Source organism: Ambystoma mexicanum, chromosome 8 (genome assembly GCF_040938575.1).
Source record: "Ambystoma mexicanum isolate Mex_15411 chromosome 8, UKY_AmexF1_1, whole genome shotgun sequence".
Classification (NCBI taxonomy): Eukaryota; Metazoa; Chordata; class Amphibia; order Caudata; family Ambystomatidae; genus Ambystoma; species Ambystoma mexicanum.
In genome coordinates this window covers 118126513-118149439 of record NC_090929.1, presented here as the reverse complement: position 1 = coordinate 118149439, position 22927 = coordinate 118126513, and the positions used below count along the sequence as shown (strand labels likewise).

At 52.0% G+C, this 22927-nt stretch overlaps 1 protein-coding gene across 2 annotated transcripts in view; it reads right to left on the bottom strand.

Moving 5' to 3' along the window:
* Window positions 1–22927, bottom strand: part of NR6A1 (nuclear receptor subfamily 6 group A member 1) — a 1456199-nt gene that overhangs the window by 82956 nt on the left and 1350316 nt on the right. For both annotated transcript variants that reach the window (XM_069609446.1, XM_069609447.1), the window contains 3 exons: window positions 5632–5687; window positions 2559–2719; window positions 1185–1415 (listed from right to left, as the gene is read on the bottom strand). In XM_069609446.1, coding sequence (XP_069465547.1) covers window positions 1185–1415; window positions 2559–2719; window positions 5632–5687 — 448 coding nt within the window. The remainder of the gene's footprint in view (window positions 1–1184; window positions 1416–2558; window positions 2720–5631; window positions 5688–22927) is intronic.

Below are 22927 nucleotides of genomic sequence, written 5' to 3'. Positions count from 1 at the left end.
TCTTGGATAACCAAACTACTAGGGTCTTCTCACCTACTGCATCAGCTGAGCCTACACCCATTACCTGTGGAGTACCACAAGGGTCATGTGTTTCTCCTATGATGTACAATATTTTCACTACGCCTCTTTTTGACGACCTCAACAACCTGGGTGTCACCTACACTTATTATGAGGATGACACCCAGATTCTCATCCTCATTACCGGTGATCATGATATTGACTCAACCTTGCTTAGTAAAATCTACCTTATCATCCAAGCATGGATGGGCAATCATGGCCTCCGTCTTAAAGGATGATGAGACGGAGCTCCTTCTCATCCGTTCTACCATTAGACTAAATAAATTAAGCAACCAATTTAACTCATTCAACATTGACAGCATTACTTAAGTATCCAAAGAGGTAAAAACCTTGGGGTTCTATCTAGACTGAACCCTAAACTTGAAGACAAATCAATGCCACAGCCTCTGCCCCCGCTTACACTTGTAAGCTAATCAATGCGGGCAAACCATTCCTCTCGACATCAAGCTGCACTACCGTGGCCAGGGCTTTAATTTTGTCTAAAATATACTACTGTAACGCCTTATGCCCATGGTCAAGTAAACATAACATCAACAAACCACAAATACTGCAAAATAATGCATTAAGAACTACATTAAACATTCCTAGAACGCAGCACATCTCAGATATCACATGCAGTATTAAATGGGTATCAGTCAGGGACAGAATTAATTTCAAATCCTTAACTCTTACCTATAAATGGCTTAACAACTCAGCAGACAAATTCTCTAAAGACTTCAGAACGTTCTACCAGAACTATGCACTCACATTGTCTAAGGGCTCCTAGATATAAGCTCAGGAAAGCAGGGGTAGTAGCTTTCCTGTCAGCCAACTTGTGGAACACCACGACGTAGCCTTAAGATCAGAACCTTCAGTGCACAGCTTCAGATCAAAAACCAAAACTTGGCTCCTCTCTCTCGATCGTTAAGCTGTTTCAACATTTCACACCTGTAAATACATGCAATGTAATCTTGTAAATATTGAGTGCCGTAATGTAAATTATCTATTGTATCTGTATCACTCTTACCCATGTCCTGATTTATATGTAACCATGCAAAATGCGCCCAGATACCTCCGGGGTAGGCGCGCTATATAAATAAACCATTGTTCACATTGCTTTCACTTACCCGTCTTCAATTAGCATGGGGGTGCCAAGGGGTTCCAGGTTTTCGGCTGCCACCAACTGATTAATGAGCATCACCGACTGGGGGTCCAGACTTCGTACTTGGGGCGGCAGGAGACCCGTGTGGGCCGTGTAGCTGTAAAGGTGCGGTACATACTGATAGTGCGCGGGCATGGGCGCCCCAATGTACTGGTCCCTGAGTGCAGCAGTGTATCCATTCAGCTCCACAGACCTGCTAAAGAGAGGATACCAAGGAGATTCAGCCAGGTGTGCCGCTCGTACATTCAATCTAAGCAGAATTCAACACACCGATATATACGAACGCGACATACAGAAGAGCAACCTTCAGGTAACGTGACAGCAGGTGTATTCAAAGAGTACCCCTTCACCCCAGAGGGGTAACCATGCATCGAGAAGACCTTTATTGTTACCAATCTCTATCGACCTCAAATGATGAAGGGATCTGCCTGAATTCGAACCTCTGACCACAAGGTTAAAGACCGATCTCTGTAGTGGATGCATGGCTCCACTGTGCCACATTCCCCACAGACAGTGAGGCTGTAATCGCAATGTATTCCTGGATTCACTATATACAGGTTTGAGTAATGTTTGGAATAAGACTGGCAACAAATGGGTCAATCCAATTAGGTTTTCAAAATAACTTCCAATTAAATGATTCTATTTCCATGTTTTCTTGGGCACATTCTTTCTGTACATCCTAAAAACCCATCTAGATGTTGCCGTTCAGCAGGTCGGCGAGACAGACCCTAGTCTGGAAGCAGGATGAAATGTGCAAGTGAAGCAGTTTAACAAATGGACTCATCTTTCCCTGGGAAATATGGTGACAATTTCCAGAGAGGTCTTCAGCTTAGTCCTGTAGCGAGGCCCTTGCTACAGGAACATGAAAAACGATGGTCCCATAGGTAAAAAAGCTCAATGGGACCACCTTCCAGACCACCCAGGTGTGATGCCCGCAGTCACGACGACAGGTGAGTGCTTGAGCGCTGTATCACACACAAGACAAGAATAGAAAGGGACCAGTGCCAACAAGCAACAAGAGTGTAGCAATACATGGCACCCCAGACGCCAGAACAAGAACCAATCCTGCCCTGGTAGGCACACATGGAGGATCAGAAAGACAATTTAGCTTCAATACCCACACCGCCTGATGAGCAGCATAAAGGGATCAGGTGCCACATTTATCCACAAAGACAATCACATGGGATATTTTATGGGGTTCTTGATCAAATGAAAAAGAAGACCATTGTGTGCAGTTATTGGTGCAATTAACTCAATTTCTTGAACATGTAAATTCCCTCCAAGTACTTTTTTCCTCTAAAATGTTGCGTCTAGCAGCTCCTGAACTCAAGAAGCCCACCTGGAAGAAGGGGTGGATACTGGCGACGGCTGGTTGCTCTCCGACACCCCGTTGCCTGGGGAACTGTGGTCACTGTCCCCGTTGTTGCTCCACGAGATGTTGTTTGCATCCTCCTCGAACTCTTGCCCAGACATAATCCGTTCAATCTCCTCCTCCGATATCTGTGTGCAGGGGAGACATTTTTAATAGGTTTCCCAAACGTGCCCACACAAAGAAACACCTATTCAAGGCACGAAACTTTCCAACGGCCCTACACTCTTTCTATGCCGTGCCTCCAACCATTCATTCGGTTGAAGATGCTCCCAAAAGCCACCTCATTTCCCGCCACCCGGATAAACCCTCCCTCCCATTCAGAACTCCGGCCACAGGAACACAGCAGCAGAACCATGCCCAGAGATGGCTGGGATCGTGGCATAGACACTGCTAACCATATTAGTCCAATTTAAGCAAACAGGTGCGTAAGCGGTCAAGGATCTGAAACCTTTGGCTCTCCAGATGTTTGGGACTAAGACTCCTATGACCCCCTCACCATTGAATACGCTGGGTAGGGATGAGGAAGTTGTATTCCTAAAACATCTGGATAGTCAAAGGTTACAGACCACTGCTCTAAATTAACACCCTTCAAATCGTGCTCTGTTCTCACCTAAAAACATCATGAATGCCCCTACACGGTCATGAACAGAGCATTGGAAATACCACTGCAGTGGCATCACGAGGATGCACAGACTAACCAGGAGGCTGTCCATGGGACGTTGGTTTCTTTGTTAAACTGGGGTGATGACATTCTGTTACTGGAAAGACAGAAATCTATGGGTGGAAAATGAAATGAATTGGCTCACAGCGGTCTATCAACTAAGCCATGGTTATAAAAGACACACGTGTGTGTTTTTATTAGGCAGAAACACCAAAGTGCTGGGTCTGAGTGAATAAAGCTGGCAGAATGGCTATATTACAGTGCTTAGAAGGATGAGGAATCCTGCATGAAACACTGTATAAGAACAGAAAGGATTAAAGCTGTTGGAAGCTTAGGAGATGAAAGGTATTCATTCTATGTAAGGTCTATGGAGAGCATGGTCTCGGCGGGGTAGGTCCATCCTCCTCATACTACTATGTGTTCCCTTTTATATGGCACAGGGGGTAGGTGTGGGCTCTTGTCAGTTTGAGCTATACAAGCAGGGTTTCTCCAAAGGCAGCTTTCTCTCCACGATACTTGTGCCTGACGAAGTGCCGAGCTTATTAGGAATGCCACGTCATGCAATCGGATAGCTCAGGGGTAACGCGAGACAACGCAGCGCAACACAGGTTTGAATTCCGATCCCGCGCTTTGAAACCACTCGCTGGTATTATGCGCGTTATAAAAGAACTGTTATTATTAATTGACACACCACATGGCATGACATCATTCCAGGACACCACATGCCACAACATGATCGGTCATGGGCAAACTGGGGCTTTGCATTTGCGACTACTTTTATGGCTAGCTGCAATTGCGGGTTTTAGAACGAGCAAACAACCGTGCTGGTCTTTTCACTGGTGCAAAGAAAGGATTAGCACGAGGGTTAGGGCTGGGGCGACGGCCATATCTACTGCGCTGGCGCGATCTGAAGTTCATGTGGCAATCGAAAAGCAGTAAGACCAGCCTCATTTGGCCATTGTGCTTTGGCAATACACGTGTACCGACAAAGTGGATGCCATACGCTGGCACAGAGACTGTGCGGGTGCTCTCTATGGTGCAAACCCGGTGACTGCACCAGTGTGAACCCAAGCAATATTTAGTCATTGTACTGGCACTGCAAGCAGTGCAAAGTCGGTCACTGCTCAAGCACGGAGAGCATTTCAATGTTGTTGCCCGATGCTATGACAAGTGATGTACGTGTGCCATTAAGATGTTGCTAGGGGCCCGCGCCCAGAGCAGTCCGATTACAGGTTGGCTAGTGATGGACACCTTGAAAGTTCCACCTGCAAGCCAATAACGGACACTGCATGGTAAGGGGGCAGTCTCTATACTGCTGTGTACACAGTTTTGCTACAGCCTTGCTGCCTGTCGAGATCCTCTGCCACTATGGCGACCACGGACATCCCTGCGCTCCGGCAACAGAGGGTAACACCTGCCCGGAGAGGGCAGCAAAGATGGCCCAAGAGCTTGCAATGGAAAGGAGCAACAAGGTGGGGCTTAATGTAGACAGAAGGCTAAGTGCAAAGCGTGCCAAGGGAACTAGTATTAATGTGCTGCTACGCATGAATATATTGGGAAGAGCAGGCACTGGCGAGGTTCTGCTGTTCAGGATGTCTAAGTGGGCATGGCATACTTTTATAACTTGCCATTATGTTGAAGCATCAGCTGTCAGCGATGGGAGCTTGATAGAACACACCCCATGACAGGGTGGTAATGAGGTGCTTTCTGCAAATCATCAAGGGTGCGCTAACTGGGCATAATGTAAACTGGTAATGATGTTCAAGCTAGGTTCCAATATACATACATACAAAAAAAATAACAAAACAAATATATATATATAATCAATATAGTTGGCGCACTAGTGTGTCAATGTCAATTTTACAGACATGTATGTATGTATGTATGTGCCATTTATAGATGCCAGTATTCATCACATGTGCTGCTTTCACTGTTCCAACAAATTTCTTTTGCAATACTGACAAGTTCTTGGGCAAAATGTCCTTTTCGCCTAAACTATCCACACAAATCCCCAGTTTTTGTCAAATGTATTTTTATATCGAATGTACGAGCCAACACGTTTTTAAAGTGCTGACAATTTCATCAGATTGGGGGCTGCACGGAAAAATAAAATACTACGCTTAGGATCACACTATTGCGGCAGTAGTTAAAGAATGTCCATACAGATGTTATCTAATTGTTGTATTTTTATAATGCCGGACTTCGGTTTCTAAGCGCGGATCCGGGTTGCTCTTCGCGTTGCCCCTGTGCTATCCTCCTTTCACTCAATAGGATTGAGACTGTAGATTGTTTCGAGTGTCCGCCCCACTTGGTCATTCAACATCAGCATGGATTGTGTCATGAACAGGAAAGGGGTGCCCTTCGCCCCCCCAGGCTTACCTGCACAGGCCCGATGCTCTTGTTTCGACCCCCTGGCATTCCATCTTCTCTGATTGCTAGGGAACAAAAACACACATTCCTTTTAAAAGACGAGCCAGCATGCAGTCTTCAGGCAAAGACCTTGAAGTGAGAATAGTTATAAAAGACGGCTCCGCGGGTTTTCACCGCGGCCACTTTCCACGTCGGAACTTTAAACGTGGAGTGTTCACTGCGTCGTTTTTGCCGACTAATTTATTTAGATGCGTGGGTGGAGAGGGGGAGGAGTGGAGGAGAGTTCGGGTGAAGTTCACCTACCCCTGCACCCCACAATCCCCCAAAATACTACACATTTTTAATTTGACAAAAACGATCGCGTTGAAAACTGTAGTGGTTTAAATGCAAACTGGCCGCGGTGAAAACGAGGCATAGATAACAGCCAAGATGACACTGCCATCGCAAGAAGACCTGTTCCCCATCGCTGCATGACACTGCCATCGCAAGAAGACCTGTTCCCCATCGCTGCATGACACTGCCATCGCAAGAAGACCTGTTCCCCATCGCTGCATGACACTGCCATCGCAAGAAGACCTGTTCCCCATCGCTGCATGACACTGCCATCGCAAGAAGACCTGTTCCCCATCGCTGCATGACACTGCCATCGCAAGAAGACCTGTTCCCCATCGCTGCATGACACTGCCATCGCAAGAAGACCTGTTCCCCATCGCTGCATGACACTGCCATCGCAAGACCTGTTCCCCATCGCTGCATGACACTGCCATCGCAAGAAGACCTGTTTCCCCATCGCTGCATGACACTGCCATCGCAAGAAGACCTGTTCCCCATCGCTGCATGACACTGCCATCGCAAGAAGACCTGTTCCCCATCGCTGCATGACACTGCCATCGCAAGAAGACCCTTTTCCCCATCGCTGCATGACACTGCCATCGCAAGAAGACCTGTTCCCCATCGCTGCATGACACTGCCATCGCAAGAAGACCTGTTCCCCATCGCTGCATGACACTGCCATCGCAAGAAGACCTGTTCCCCATCGCTGCATGACACTGCCATCGCAAGAAGACCTGTTCCCCATCGCTGCATGACACTGCCATCGCAAGAAGACCTGTTCCCCATCGCTGCATGACACTGCCATCGCAAGAAGACCTGTTCCCCATCGCTGCATGACACTGCCATCGCAAGAAGACCTGTTCCCCATCGCTGCATGACACTGCCATCGCAAGAAGACCTGTTCCCCATCGCTGCATGACACTGCCATCGCAAGAAGACCTGTTTCCCCATCGCTGCATGACACTGCCATCGCAAGAAGACCTGTTCCCCATCGCTGCATGACACTGCCATCGCAAGAAGACCTGTTGCCCATCGCTGCATGACACTGCCATCGCAAGAAGACCTGTTCCCCATCGCTGCATGACACTGCCATCGCAAGAAGACCTGTTTCCCCATCGCTGCATGACACTGCCATCGCAAGAAGACCTGTTCCCCATCGCTGCATGACACTGCCATCGCAAGAAGACCTGTTCCCCATCGCTGCATGACACTGCCATCGCAAGAAGACCTGTTCCCCATCGCTGCATGACACTGCCATCGCAAGAAGACCCTTTTCCCCATCGCTGCATGACACTGCCATCGCAAGAAGACCTGTTCCCCATCGCTGCATGACACTGCCATCGCAAGAAGACCTGTTCCCCATCGCTGCATGACACTGCCATCGCAAGAAGACCTGTTCCCCATCGCTGCATGACACTGCCATCGCAAGAAGACCTGTTTCCCCATCGCTGCATGACACTGCCATCGCAAGAAGACCTGTTCCCCATCGCTGCATGACACTGCCATCGCAAGAAGACCTGTTCCCCATCGCTGCATGACACTGCCATCGCAAGAAGACCTGTTCCCCATCGCTGCATGACACTGCCATCGCAAGAAGACCCTTTTCCCCATCGCTGCATGACACTGCCATCGCAAGAAGACCTGTTCCCCATCGCTGCATGACACTGCCATCGCAAGAAGACCTGTTCCCCATCGCTGCATGACACTGCCATCGCAAGAAGACCTGTTCCCCATCGCTGCATGACACTGCCATCGCAAGAAGACCTGTTCCCCATCGCTGCATGACACTGCCATCGCAAGAAGACCTGTTCCCCATCGCTGCATGACACTGCCATCGCAAGAAGACCTGTTCCCCATCGCTGCATGACACTGCCATCGCAAGAAGACCTGTTCCCCATCGCTGCATGACACTGCCATCGCAAGAAGACCTGTTCCCCATCGCTGCATGACACTGCCATCGCAAGAAGACCTGTTCCCCATCGCTGCATGACACTGCCATCGCAAGAAGACCTGTTCCCCATCGCTGCATGACACTGCCATCGCAAGAAGACCTGTTCCCCAACGCTGCATGACACTGCCATCGCAAGAAGACCTGTTCCCCATCGCTGCATGACACTGCCATCGCAAGAAGACCTGTTCCCCATCGCTGCATGACACTGCCATCGCAAGAAGACCTGTTCCCCATCGCTGCATGACACTGCCATCGCAAGAAGACCTGTTCCCCATCGCTGCATGACACTGCCATCGCAAGAAGACCTGTTCCCCAACGCTGCATGACACTGCCATCGCAAGAAGACCTGTTCCCCAACGCTGCATGACACTGCCATCGCAAGAAGACCTGTTCCCCATCGCTGCATGACACTGCCATCGCAAGAAGACCTGTTCCCCATCGCTGCATGACACTGCCATCGCAAGAAGACCTGTTCCCCATCGCTGCATGACACTGCCATCGCAAGAAGACCTGTTCCCCATCGCTGCATGACACTGCCATCGCAAGAAGACCTGTTCCCCATCGCTGCATGACACTGCCATCGCAAGAAGACCTGTTCCCCATCGCTGCATGACACTGCCATCGCAAGAAGACCTGTTCCCCATCGCTGCATGACACTGCCATCGCAAGAAGACCTGTTCCCCATCGCTGCATGACACTGCCATCGCAAGAAGACCTGTTCCCCATCGCTGCATGACACTGCCATCGCAAGAAGACCTGTTCCCCAACGCTGCATGACACTGCCATCGCAAGAAGACCTGTTCCCCAACGCTGCATGACACTGCCATCGCAAGAAGACCTGTTCCCCAACGCTGCATGACACTGCCATCGCAAGAAGACCTGTTTCCCCATCGCTGCATGACACTGCCATCGCAAGAAGACCTGTTCCCCATCGCTGCATGACACTGCCATCGCAAGAAGACCCTTTTCCCCATCGCTGCATGACACTGCCATCGCAAGAAGACCTGTTCCCCATCGCTGCATGACACTGCCATCGCAAGAAGACCTGTTCCCCATCGCTGCATGACACTGCCATCGCAAGAAGACCTGTTCCCCATCGCTGCATGACACTGCCATCGCAAGAAGACCTGTTCCCCATCGCTGCATGACACTGCCATCGCAAGAAGACCTGTTCCCCATCGCTGCATGACACTGCCATCGCAAGAAGACCTGTTCCCCATCGCTGCATGACACTGCCATCGCAAGAAGACCTGTTCCCCATCGCTGCATGACACTGCCATCGCAAGAAGACCTGTTCCCCATCGCTGCATGACACTGCCATCGCAAGAAGACCTGTTCCCCATCGCTGCATGACACTGCCATCGCAAGAAGACCTGTTCCCCATCGCTGCATGACACTGCCATCGCAAGAAGACCTGTTCCCCATCGCTGCATGACACTGCCATCGCAAGAAGACCTGTTCCCCATCGCTGCATGACACTGCCATCGCAAGAAGACCTGTTCCCCATCGCTGCATGACACTGCCATCGCAAGAAGACCTGTTCCCCATCGCTGCATGACACTGCCATCGCAAGAAGACCTGTTCCCCATCGCTGCATGACACTGCCATCGCAAGAAGACCTGTTCCCCATCGCTGCATGACACTGCCATCGCAAGAAGACCTGTTCCCCATCGCTGCATGACACTGCCATCGCAAGAAGACCTGTTCCCCATCGCTGCATGACACTGCCATCGCAAGAAGACCTGTTCCCCATCGCTGCATGACACTGCCATCGCAAGAAGACCTGTTCCCCATCGCTGCATGACACTGCCATCGCAAGAAGACCTGTTCCCCATCGCTGCATGACACTGCCATCGCAAGAAGACCTGTTCCCCATCGCTGCATGACACTGCCATCGCAAGAAGACCTGTTCCCCAACGCTGCATGACACTGCCATCGCAAGAAGACCTGTTCCCCAACGCTGCATGACACTGCCATCGCAAGAAGACCTGTTCCCCAACGCTGCATGACACTGCCATCGCAAGAAGACCTGTTTCCCCATCGCTGCATGACACTGCCATCGCAAGAAGACCTTTTCCCCATCGCTGCATGACACTGCCATCGCAAGAAGACCTGTTCCCCATCGCTGCATGACACTGCCATCGCAAGAAGACCTGTTCCCCATCGCTGCATGACACTGCCATCGCAAGAAGACCTGTTCCCCATCGCTGCATGACACTGCCATCGCAAGAAGACCTGTTCCCCAACGCTGCATGACACTGCCATCGCAAGAAGACCTGTTCCCCAACGCTGCATGACACTGCCATCGCAAGAAGACCTGTTCCCCAACGCTGCATGACACTGCCATCGCAAGAAGACCTGTTTCCCCATCGCTGCATGACACTGCCATCGCAAGAAGACCTGTTCCCCATCGCTGCATGACACTGCCATCGCAAGAAGACCCTTTTCCCCATCGCTGCATGACACTGCCATCGCAAGAAGACCTGTTCCCCATCGCTGCATGACACTGCCATCGCAAGAAGACCTGTTCCCCATCGCTGCATGACACTGCCATCGCAAGAAGACCTGTTCCCCATCGCTGCATGACACTGCCATCGCAAGAAGACCTGTTCCCCATCGCTGCATGACACTGCCATCGCAAGAAGACCTGTTCCCCATCGCTGCATGACACTGCCATCGCAAGAAGACCTGTTCCCCATCGCTGCATGACACTGCCATCGCAAGAAGACCTGTTCCCCATCGCTGCATGACACTGCCATCGCAAGAAGACCTGTTCCCCATCGCTGCATGACACTGCCATCGCAAGAAGACCTGTTCCCCATCGCTGCATGACACTGCCATCGCAAGAAGACCTGTTCCCCATCGCTGCATGACACTGCCATCGCAAGAAGACCTGTTCCCCATCGCTGCATGACACTGCCATCGCAAGAAGACCTGTTCCCCATCGCTGCATGACACTGCCATCGCAAGAAGACCTGTTCCCCATCGCTGCATGACACTGCCATCGCAAGAAGACCCTTTTCCCCATCGCTGCATGACACTGCCATCGCAAGAAGACCCTTTTCCCCATCGCTGCATGACACTGCCATCGCAAGAAGACCCTTTTCCCCATCGCTGCATGACACTGCCATCGCAAGAAGACCCTGTTCCCCATCGCTGCATGACACTGCCATCGCAAGAAGACCTGTTCCCCATCGCTGCATGACACTGCCATCGCAAGAAGACCTGTTCCCCAACGCTGCATGACACTGCCATCGCAAGAAGACCTGTTCCCCATCGCTGCATGACACTGCCATCGCAAGAAGACCTGTTCCCCATCGCTGCATGACACTGCCATCGCAAGCAGGGTCCTTTGGGATTTTCCCACCCGCAAAGTTGCCTTCAGAGTGGATACCCTTAACATCTGCTTTCAAGTGATCCCTTTTGTACAAACATAAAACATGATTTTGCTCACTATCGGCAGCTACTGATTTCCCACCCTTAAACTGTTCCAGCTACCTTATTCTAGCAGCTTTGCAAGCATTTGCAGTTTAGTATGCTGCCTTTTGATCCCTGAAATGGCAAATGACATCAGAGGAAAAGTGGTCGGAAAAGGTGCCCATTAAAACGCTACATGTTCTTTTACTTTCCAAAAACAAGTGTACATATTTGGTAGCTCGGACACACCAATAGCAGGTGGTAATAGTGGCGAGTACTAATATTCCCAATAGTGGTCGCAGTATTGCTGACACTAGTGGTAGCAGTCGTCTATTACTGCTACTGCGGGACTAACATTTGGGTTATTGCTCAGATTACTTACCGGTAATCTTCATTACTCGTAGTCCTACTGTCCCTCGTCACAGTACTCACCTATGAGGCTCTGGCTCCTACACAGGAGCTTTTTTTTCCTTCTTGGAGGTACTTCCCACTTACCCATAATCCGCAGTTCATTGAAAAGCCAGTCGGATCAAGGGGCCATCCACACCATGGGAGGGAGCAGAGGATCGGCAGAACTGTGAGGAGGAAGAGTAGGACTAGGTGTGATGAAGAGTACCAGTAAGTAATCTGATCTTTACCTCCACGTCCCTCTTCCTCATCCCTAGTACTCACCACCTATGAGGCATATCCAAGCAAACAAGAAGTGGATGGGCACAATGAGACCCCAAAACCAAAGGGACAACGCAGCAACCCAGCGGAACGCAGAAATGAACCAACAAAAGGTAGAGGAGTGCCACCAAAGCCCCTGCACCCAAAGAGCAGGCCTGCCCACGGACCACCACCAAGGAACCAGGACCGAACAAACAGCAAACGAACCACTCAGCAAACCACGCCAAGAAACCCCTAAGGCCACCAAGAAGCCAGGGAAGCCAGAAAGAACAGACCCACGGTAAACCAAGGAACATGCAACACCAGAGAAGACAAAACCACACAAGACAAGCCAAAACAATGTGGCCAAAGGGAGCAAATGGACCAACGGACAGACCCAAGGAGGAACACCCACCCAGAGGAAGCTGGGAGCAAACCAAATGCCCACGAAACATCCAAACCAAACCCCAGTCCATGCAGGGGAACCCCAACACCCTGGGAAAGCGTGAAGGCCACCCACAGGGGCGCAGACTAGAGAGAAGGCACCACGTACCTCCAGAAGGCAACCACCCATACCTGAACCAGGGACCCAGGTAGAGACGGGGCAGCCAGGAGGACCACCCAGAACCCCCAACCACCGCAGACCACAGAGAAGCACCAAGGTGAAGACAGACAGATCCAGGAACCAACGCCAGAGGAAGGGCCACGAGAAATTCAACCAGGCAACTCGCCCCATGAATCGCACCCCACCCGCACAAGGCCAGGGATGCTGGGAGACAGCCAAGAGAACCACCAGAGGATGAAGCACCCACACCAGGGAACCAACAGCAGCCCGGAGCACTGAGTCCCAAGACCCCTCGGTGCACAGACAGGCCACCCAACAGAATACTGGCAGACCCGGAAAAGACTGGAACGGCTAAGCCGCCCCGCACCACAGGAAAGGCACCCTGAACCCCCACGTAGACCAATCCAGAAGAAGGGCAGAATCATAGGACCGACCGAGGACACCACCGCCCGAACCTAAAAAGGAGGACAAGTGACAAGGCATCAACCAACAGCCCCCAAAGGGAGACAAAGGCTCCTGCCGACCAGGCAGACAGAAAAGGAGAGGGGCAGACCAAAACCCCCACCAACTGCCCCCACAGAGGGGAAGCCAAGGGAGCATCCAGAAACCCCTGGCACAGGAGATAGGTGCCCACCCGAAACCCAGCTCCATAGGAGGCCCAACCAAACCCACGGCAGCATGAGGTAAGGCAAGCAAACACCCACGGACAATGGAAGCAGGGGATACAACCAACAAACACCAAAATTGCAGGCTGGAGCGACCAGAACAGCCAGACAGCAGGGAGGAGAGGAGAGGGGAGGCCCCAGGAGAAAAGAGTCCATCAGAGGCACAGGGACGGCAAGGGGGGTGAGGACAGAAGTCAACCAAAGTTCCAACGACTGGCCCGAAAAGCGGCCACAAGGGCACAAGAAAACCAGCCCACTAAACACACCAGCAAGCCCTGCCAGAAGCCTGAAGGCGACGGACAGCCATCCCACCAAATAAAATCCCACAGAGTATGACTAGGAGCCACCACACGCAGCAGTCAACAGAAAAGGAGGGGAGGGACAAACCGCCCGGCCCTGTCCAAGACACAGACCCAAGAAGAAGCCATAGGTAAACCCTGGGGCTGCAGGAGGCACCAACGGGACAGAGAACCCCCAAGCAGTCCATGGCACCACAGGCCAAGCCCACCACCAGCCCCAGAGGAGCCAGTAGCAGAGACCAGCCACTGGCAGGCCCGGAAAGCAAAGAGGAGGGTAGGCCGCAGTCTTGAACAGGCCGGGAGAGGAAATACGGGCAAACAAAAGGCCCAGCAGAAGCCGAGCCCCTAGTAAGGCACCGGCCAAAACCGGCAAAATTCCTCATAGCCTGCTCCCACATGACCAGCAGGACAGGGGGGACGCATACCTGCAACACCGGAAACGAAACCAAATGATGGCAGACCAACCGCCAGAAAGAGTTGGGTAAATGAACACAAATTCCTTTACCACACTGCACAACACACGCATAGACCCACGTACACCGGGCGGACACAGCTCAGAGGTGCAGACACCCTCTCCCAAACCCCCGTCACATGTATATGTAACGTGACACCCAGGAGCACAGCAAGTAATCCAAAAGGGGGAGGGCAAAACATTCATCCCACCATGGCCAGGCTTATGAAACAACAAAGTTGCAATGGATCAGCCCAACCTACACAGGTCCTGCAGGCAGCAGGCAGCAGCCATGCAGAATGATGACAGGTATTATAAGCAGGCCCACCAGAAGGCTGAATGCAGGGCCAACAAAAGACAGGAAGACCACAACAGCGTCGATATGCATCCGAGGCAACCCGAAGCCCATGCCATGTCCGGAACATGTGCATACAGCAGGCAACCCACGCAGGGGGACCCCAACCAGAGGGAAGCACAATTTTAAGCGATGGAGACAGAAAGCCCGTCCTTGCCATTACAGCAAGGGAGACCTGCCCCTACAATTAGGCACCACAAAGAGCCAAAACAATCAGACCCCAGAGCCACAATAAACAGGGAGAGGGTTGGGACTGTACTATGTGGCAGCACACGCAGGCCCCGTTTGCACGCGAAATGCACGTTGCGAGTGGACTACTTGAATGTAGGAAGGTACCTTGTGTAATACGCGCCTGGCGCGTGTGATTGAAGATGCAGCTTTCTTCCCTCCATGGCAGTGTGCTTGGCCTGCTCCGACGCGGCCGTTTCGCCTTCCGCTGACTGCATTTGGCGTTCCCGCTCTGATGAGTCATTTGCTGCATGCGGCGGTCTTATGCTGCGAGGTGCAACGGTCGGGCGACATCGCTCATAGTAGAAATCAATTGCTTATTTTTTTTCTTTTTTTTAAACGTGTCACCCACCAAAAGCACGTGGAGCAGCACGCTGCGCGTCGACCTGGAATGCAGGGTTTCCCGGCCTGGCACTCTGCTTCTCCGCACGGTGGTCGGGCGCAGATGGCATCTGTATTTCGGTGCGATCATCGACAGGACACGCCGGAAATTCCCCGTCACCATTGTTGTACTTCAACGTCAAATACAATATAGCTTAGTAATTGTTGTGTACTACGTACACGTAGTGCGCATGCGCGAGGCTCTACGAGCTCGCGCATGCGCGGTTAAGAAATAAAGGCGGTGCCCGGCAGTTGCAGCCGGAGACCGGAGCCATCGCACGTCTCCGGCGTGCGTTCTTAGTGTGCATGTGTGTGTGAATGCACGTGTGGGTTGCCTGACACGCGGATCACCGCGAACATCCAAAACTGGCGACGAGGAGGAGACACGACCCGCGACCTCGTTCCAACGTCACCGCAGGAACGAACGGAGCGCGATGCAGTCGCGGACCGCTCGAAAACAGCCGGCGGCCATTTTGAGCGCTTGAGTGAAGTCGTCACTCGCGGTGGTAGCGGCCCGTTCTGGGTGCTCGTGCGCCATCTGTGAGTCACAAGCAATCATACTGAACAATTTTTGGACACTTCACAGCCCAGCAGGAGCAGGGCTGTGATAAAGGAAGTGACAGTAGTCAACACAGGAGATCTTCGTCACAACCTGGAGTCGGACCACCAGTCTTCTGTCAAGACCTTACTGTGAGTACCCAGGGAGATGGGTGATGAAGAGGGTGCCGCCGCCCCGGAAACACGCAGGGTGCGCACCACCCTAGCGCCCATGCCCGAGTTCGACACTACAGGCCCACCATCTAAACTCGGCCCCAAATGGCTCACATGGGTTAAAAGACTGGAAATGATGTTCAGGGCCTCAGGGGAAACAGAGGATGAGGCAAAAATTGCCATCATGATGTACTCGGCAGGCACGGAGGTCCAGAAAATATACGACTCCCTCGACATTCCGGTGGCAACTTATGACGCAGTTAAGCAGGCGCTAAGGGATCACTTCCTTCCACTTGCGAATGTCGATTTCGACAGATTCGTTATGGGGGCTGAAAGACAACGCAGCGAAGAGTCGCTAGACCAGTTCTGTGCCCGTCTGAGACGTCTGGCGAGCTCCTGCAGGTGGGCCGATGAAGAGGAAATGGTCAGAAACCAACTACTGCAAGGATGCTGCTCTGGCAAACTCAGGAGGCAAGTCCTCAGAGAACCTGGACTCACCCTCCGGCAGATCCTAGACATGGGAAGGGCGCACGAACTGGCGGAGGCCAGAGGATCAAAGATGGACGCAGCCAGCATCCCCAAAGGGGAGGAAGAAGCGCTCGCTGTCAGGCGTTTCATGCCGGGAAAGGCCAAATGGACACCAAAGACGGAGGAAAGGACCACGAGATCGAACTCGTCTCAATCGTGCTCGGACTGTGGGTACGATCTCCCTCACAGGGGTGAGTGCCCAGCCAAGTCGAGGACATGTGGCAGATGTGGGGCCCCCGGACACTATGCCAGAATGTGTAGGGCCACTGTGCCCGTAGCAGCCAACAGGGGACCAGAGAGGTTCATGAGGTATGGGGCCCGCAATGTGAAGGGCGTATCGTCGTTGGAACAAGAGATACAGAACATGAACATCGCCGAGGAAGAGGAAGAGGAAGAAGAAGGTGAAATTTTCTGTATCTCCAGCATTGCAAGTGGCCCCGGAACGAGACGAAAACCCACATGCACCGTGAACATTGGGGAAGTCCCCACCCCAGTCCTCATCGACACGGGGGCATCGGTGTGTGTGCTCGCGGACAGACACTATAAGGCCCTTGCGGGCCCACCGAAACTCTCTCAATCAAGAGCACAAATATATGCGTTTGGCGAGGAAGAACCCCTACCTATCCAAGGAGTGTTCATAGCCCCAGTGTCCCACGGCGGGAACAGCATCAAGGCGAGATTTTTCGTCACGAGTGTAAGCCCGCATTCTTTGCTGAGCTGTGCAGCATCGGAAGCACTCAACTTGGTGCACTTCACATTTGCCGTATATCTGTCGGACCTGAATGGCCTGCTGGCACGTTTTCATGAACTCTTCAGAGGGATAGGAAAACTCAAGGCAGATCCTGTGCGGCTGCACATCGACAAGTCGGTCAGGCCAACGGCGCTAAAGCATCGCCGCATCCCTTTTCACCTGCGGGCCCAGGTGGAAAAGGAACTTCAACTCCTAATAGAACGAGACATCATCGAGAAGGTTGAAGGGCCGACGCCCTGGGTTTCCCCGATCGTTGTTGCCCCAAAGCCAAAACAACCGGAAGCGGTGCGAATTTGTGTCGACATGCGACTGCCCAACTTGGCTATAAAAAGGGAGCGTCACATCACACCAACTCTGGACGACATTGTGGGCGAACTCCAAGGAGCTAGAATCTTCTCCAAGCTGGACCTAAGAGCCGGGTACCACCAGCTGGAACTCCACCCTGAGTCCAGGTATATAACGACCTTCACTACCCATGAAGGACTATACCAATACAAGAGGCTCAGTTTTGGGATATCCTCCGCGGCTGAGGTATTTCAAAACTCCATCAGAGGAGCCCTGTCGGGGCTAAAAGGGGTCATAAACATGTCGGATGACATCCTTGTATTCGCCAGGTCAGAAGCGGAACACATCAAGCGCCTGGAGGACACTTTTCGCAGATTGCACGACCTTGGCCTTACGCTGCACCAGGAGAAGTGCGAGTTTATGAGGGACAGCCTGGAATTCTTCGGCTTCATTTTTCACGCAGGAGGCATTTCCCCTGATCCGAAGAAGGTGAAGGACATCAGAGAGGCTTCGTCACCCACGTCCCCGGCGGAAGTTCGCAGTTTTTTAGGCATGGTGACGTATTGCGGACGGTTCATCCGGGATTTGGCCTCAATCTCCGAACCGTTGCGTGCCCTCACCAGGAAGGACGTGGCTTGGGCATGGACGGGCAAAGAACAAAGGGCGTTCACAGCCATCAAAGAGGCCCTGTCCGAACTTGACACCATGGCATACTTTAACCCAACCCGGGAATCGGAGATAGTGGTAGATGCCAGTCCCGTGGGACTGGGGGCCGTTCTCCTACAGGCAGATCAACAGGGAGCGATGAGACCCATCGCGTATGCCAGCAAGGCACTAACCAGTACCGAGAGGAGGTATTCCCAAATTGAACGTGAGGCCCTCGCGATATTATGGGGCTGCAAGCATTTTCGTTTGTACATCCTGGGGAAGCCAGTTGTCGTGGTGACAGACCATAAGCCACTACTGCCCATCCTGGCGGGAGCATCGTCCAAACCACCACCGAGGATCGAAAGATGGATGCTGTCCCTCATGGAATATGGGGTTAAACTAATTTACCGCCCAGGGACCAACAATCCCGCTGACTACCTGTCCCGCCACCCCTGTTCAGGGCAGTCAGGGGCGACCACAGAAGTCGCGAGTTGTGCGGACTCCATTCATCTGGTTGTTGAATCGGCACTACCTGTGGCACTTTCAAGGGAGGCGATCGCCAACGAGTCCAACTCTGACGAGGCGTTTCTGAGGGCAAAAGAAGCAGTAACATCAGGCGCCTGGAAGGACCTCCTCTTGAATAACGCCAGGAGGAACGTGGAAGTGCAAAAGGACCTACAAGCCTTGTGGAGTGCACGTCATGATCTGTCCGTGACGACCGATGGACTGCTATTGAGAGGACACAGGATTGTGATCCCCAGATCTCTCATTGGGAAGGTCCTTCACCTCGCTCACAAGGGACACCAAGGAATGACCAGGATGAAGGCACGTCTCCGACTGAAGGTCTGGTTCCCGGACCTAGAGAAAAAAGTCGAAGAGTTTGTGAGAGCGTGCATCCCATGCCAGGCCACCAGCCCAGCTGACAGAGGACCGCCAGTGCAATCCATGGCGAGAAGTGAACTGCCCTGGGGGACGGTCCATGCCGACTTCGGCTCCACCGGTCGAGGACTGTACTTCCTGGTTGTGACCGACCAGTGGTCGCGGTACCCGGAGGTGGAACTTGTAGAATCCACGGCCAGCGATCACACCATCACAGCACTGGACAAGATCTTCGCAACCCATGGTTTTCCGGTGGAGTTGTGTTCAGACAACGGGTCACCCTTCCAGGGGCAAGTTTTTGCACGATACTGCGAAGAAAAGGGGATAAAGCACCGGAAAGTTACCCCGTTATGGCCAAGGGCCAACGGCGAGGTAGAGCGCTTCATGCGCACCCTAAACAAGATCTTTCGGATTTCCGAAAATGGAGGGGAAGACCTCCGGAGGAACTTGTTTGAGTTTCTCCGGGAATATCGGACAACCCCGCACCGATCCACGGGAGTTGCCCCGGCAGAGGCACTTTTCAGAAGAATACCGCGAGGGCTCATACCAGAGACCGAAGGACGAGACCCGGGTGTGATAAACGACGAGCAGGTGCAGCTGGAAAGAGTGGCCAGGAACGAGAGAGAAACGGCACGGAGACGGTTACCCGAGAAGCAAATAGCAGTAGGGGACACTGTCTTAGTACGAAACAGAAGGTCGGAAGGAAAATTATCGACAACATACGAGACCCAACCGTTAGGTGTAACTCATGTAAAGGGCACCATGATCACCGCAGCCAACGCCAGAGGCACGATCACACGGAATGTGTCTTTCTTCAAGCGCATCCAGACAGCAGAGGATGACGCGGCGGCGGAGCGTGCTCCGGCACAGGAAAGTGTGCCAGAACCGGCAGAGGGCCCTCCAGTAGCCGACATGCCGGTGCCAGAAGTTCCTGAGGAGACGTTGCCACGGTACCCGACCAGGGCAGGGCGGAGAGTACCTCAGAGGTTCAGGGACTTCATCATGGACCCGGCTCCCTAGCAGAGAAGGCGAGGACATATCCTGTTCATGATGACAAGCAAGTTTTGTGTTAATGTTGCGTTCATGTTGAACTGTTCTGTTTCTGGGGGAAAAGGAGGAGTGTTGTGTACTACGTACACGTAGTGCGCATGCGCGAGGCTCTACGAGCTCGCGCATGCGCGGTTAAGAAATAAAGGCGGTGCCCGGCAGTTGCAGCCGGAGACCGGAGCCATCGCACGTCTCCGGCGTGCGTTCTTAGTGTGCATGTGTGTGTGAATGCACGTGTGGGTTGCCTGACACGCGGATCACCGCGAACATCCAAAAGTAATGAGACAGTGGGGAATGAGACGCGAAGTCCAATAAATCAGCTCCAGCCTTTTACTAATCAAGGCACGAACTGGTGCCGGGGCAGAGGCCCCGCAGCCCACGTACATAACAATAGAAACAGGACATTACACGTATCCTGGTGAGCATCCATTTCACATCCTTTTTTTCACAGCAAGGTCAGCCTATCAAAAATGCTCCCACCGAATTAGATTGAAAACGTAGACGTTCAAAAATAAAATAAGGACCTTGAAAATAAAATGCAACTATGTACTAGACAGGAAGCCACATAATAAAAAGCAAGGATTAAAAAAAACAACTATAAAATAGTGAAGTAAAGAGGAAAGGGTCGGGCGTGGCATTTCATAAGGGTTGGCAATAAGAAGGGAGAGGTCCTTAAGAAGAAAAACAAGCCCCAACATTCGGCGGTATTCTGAGATATGGAGGTGAAACGGCTACAACAGACACGTGCTTGGACTTGTGTCGAGTGTCTGCATGGAGCTGGGGAATCCGAAACCCATGCCCACGGCTCGCCTGTGTCAGTACACGGCACACAGTGACAAGATGTTCAGTTGGCGGGTTTACACCAACGGAAGACTCACTTGGTTTACAAACAGTAGCTTGTGTGGAAAATGAAAGCTGCTGGGAGAGAATGCAAAGCCCGGTGTGCAGTACGCCGTGTTGGGCGCCAGCAAGAGGGCATTTCCCGCCATTCCACGTAGTATTTGGAAATACCACCGCTACAGCTCGTTTGTTTGCATCGACACAAGAGCCATTTCCAGCCTGACTCCAGAGTGCGTTCTGGGTTAACTGGGGCTGGCCGTGGGCGAGTCCCAGTATCAACAAATGAGGGATCGATTTACTACACTTCGCCATGACTCACATTCTTTATCTAGGAAGAAACAATGGGCTACATTCTCTGAGAAAACAGGACCTTGCCACCGGTGACCTGCGTCCTACAGGTCAGAGCGGTTATCTGACCAGTAAACTGGTCGACCTTCCCAGCAGAGTGGGATAAGCATTCCAGCCGTGTCTGAGACGGTGACTTCCCAGAGCTAGATACGCAGCGGCCTATAAAGCCAGCAGCAGGTGGAGCCCAAGAGCTGATATAAAACCAAACATACCAAGATATGCAATGCAAGGCCACGTGTAGGTTCCCAAGAGATGACAGCGCATGAGAAGACAAAGCCCTCACCTACTCTCCACAAAACATGCCAATAGAAATTAATACACATTTAGGACCCGACCACCACTATGAAGCAACGTGTATTTCACCTGCTCTGTATCACAGAGCATTTCATCTTTACTATGAAACAGACACGACAACAAACCCATGCTACGCGACATACAACACCAGTTAAAGCATTAGACTCAAAACTTCGGTAAACCCCCCCCCCCCCCCAACCACTCAATACACCCAACCACCCCACACAGAGAGATTACTAATGAAAAATATACCCACAGAAATGGGAATAAAAGTACTCTGTGACCCCCCCCGCCCCCTGGGTGTTATGTGGGTGAGGCGCAGGGCCCGAGCCCCAGGAAACCAGAACCCAATCCTGGTAATCTGCATAAAATCAAAGGGCATTTTGGGAATCTAAAAATGACCAGATTTAACCGGTAAAGGCCTGATCCTAGGTGAGGGCTCTGGGCCGTTACCAGCCATGTATGCAGCTATTCGCATTCGCGGGTGCAACTCCCCCCCCAATAGATGGGCTGCGCGCGTATTGCGTGATGCCAATCTTATGAGAAAAGATCGGGAAAAGGTACTTTTCCATTTCTATGGTGGCCACGGGCAGGAGTAACACCCTCCGGTCCAGCTGGTAATTAGGAAGGGAGGGCACGGATGAGGAAAGGGTAAAGGGTATGTTTTGTTTTGGGGGTGGGAGAGGCTCCCTCTGCTGCCCCCCCCCCCCCCACATTCAAGACGGGGCCACCCAGCCCCGAGGGAAGGGCCTCGGGTGGCTGGAAAGAGCGGGCGGTATAGAGTGTGCACACCCGCTCTTCGAGCCACCCGACTGGCTGAGCGCCCTTCCCAGGTCCGAATCAGCATGAAAACCTTCTGATCATGGAATGCAAATTGAGCTCTCATTTGTCTCAATACTCACCCTAACCAAAATGTGTAAGACTTAAGACCTATATACCCATTTGGACAGTTTATACGCTCATGCAAACACAGCGCACACAGTTTGTGTGCATGGGTGAGAGCTACCGGCAGTAGAATTTCGGGATTGCTGGTCTAGCCTGTATGATTTGCCAGCACGCCTGTTCTGTCCTGAGGCCCAGAGGGGGTTTTGGGCATCAGGACGGAACAGATGCACCAGCAAGACAAACTTTGCCAGAGCCGAGCTCAGCCTTGTTCCGGCCCATTTCCTACCCGGACTATGTAACGATCGGAAAAAGCAATTCGTGTCTCTTATCATTGTCCAATGCAATCGTGCTCAATTGATTGACTGGAGAAGGATAAACAACTGAGCTGGACTACGCATTTCAGTCTGACCAAGGCAAGTGCTTAACTGACTGGGCCAGTCCTGCACCCTTAACCAGATTATTATTATTATAGTGCTTATAAAAAAGGAGAACTCGAGGATAAAGTACATTTATTATAACTAACATTGTTACAGTGGATTCTAAATGGACTCCCTTTCCAAAAGAACTCACTTAATTTATTTCAATAATTTCTATTCAATAAAGCAAGAGATTCACTTGGTTTGCGAATCTGGCAGTGGGTTGCCGCATGAAGGCTGAAGCGTGTCCAGGGAGTGGCCTGGGGTGGCACGTGGTACCCCTGGAATCTAATTGGCCACCCCAGGTGCCACCCCACTATCCTAAACTATGATAATTATATGTGTGTGCGCTCGTACTTCATGCCACCCCTGCATAAATC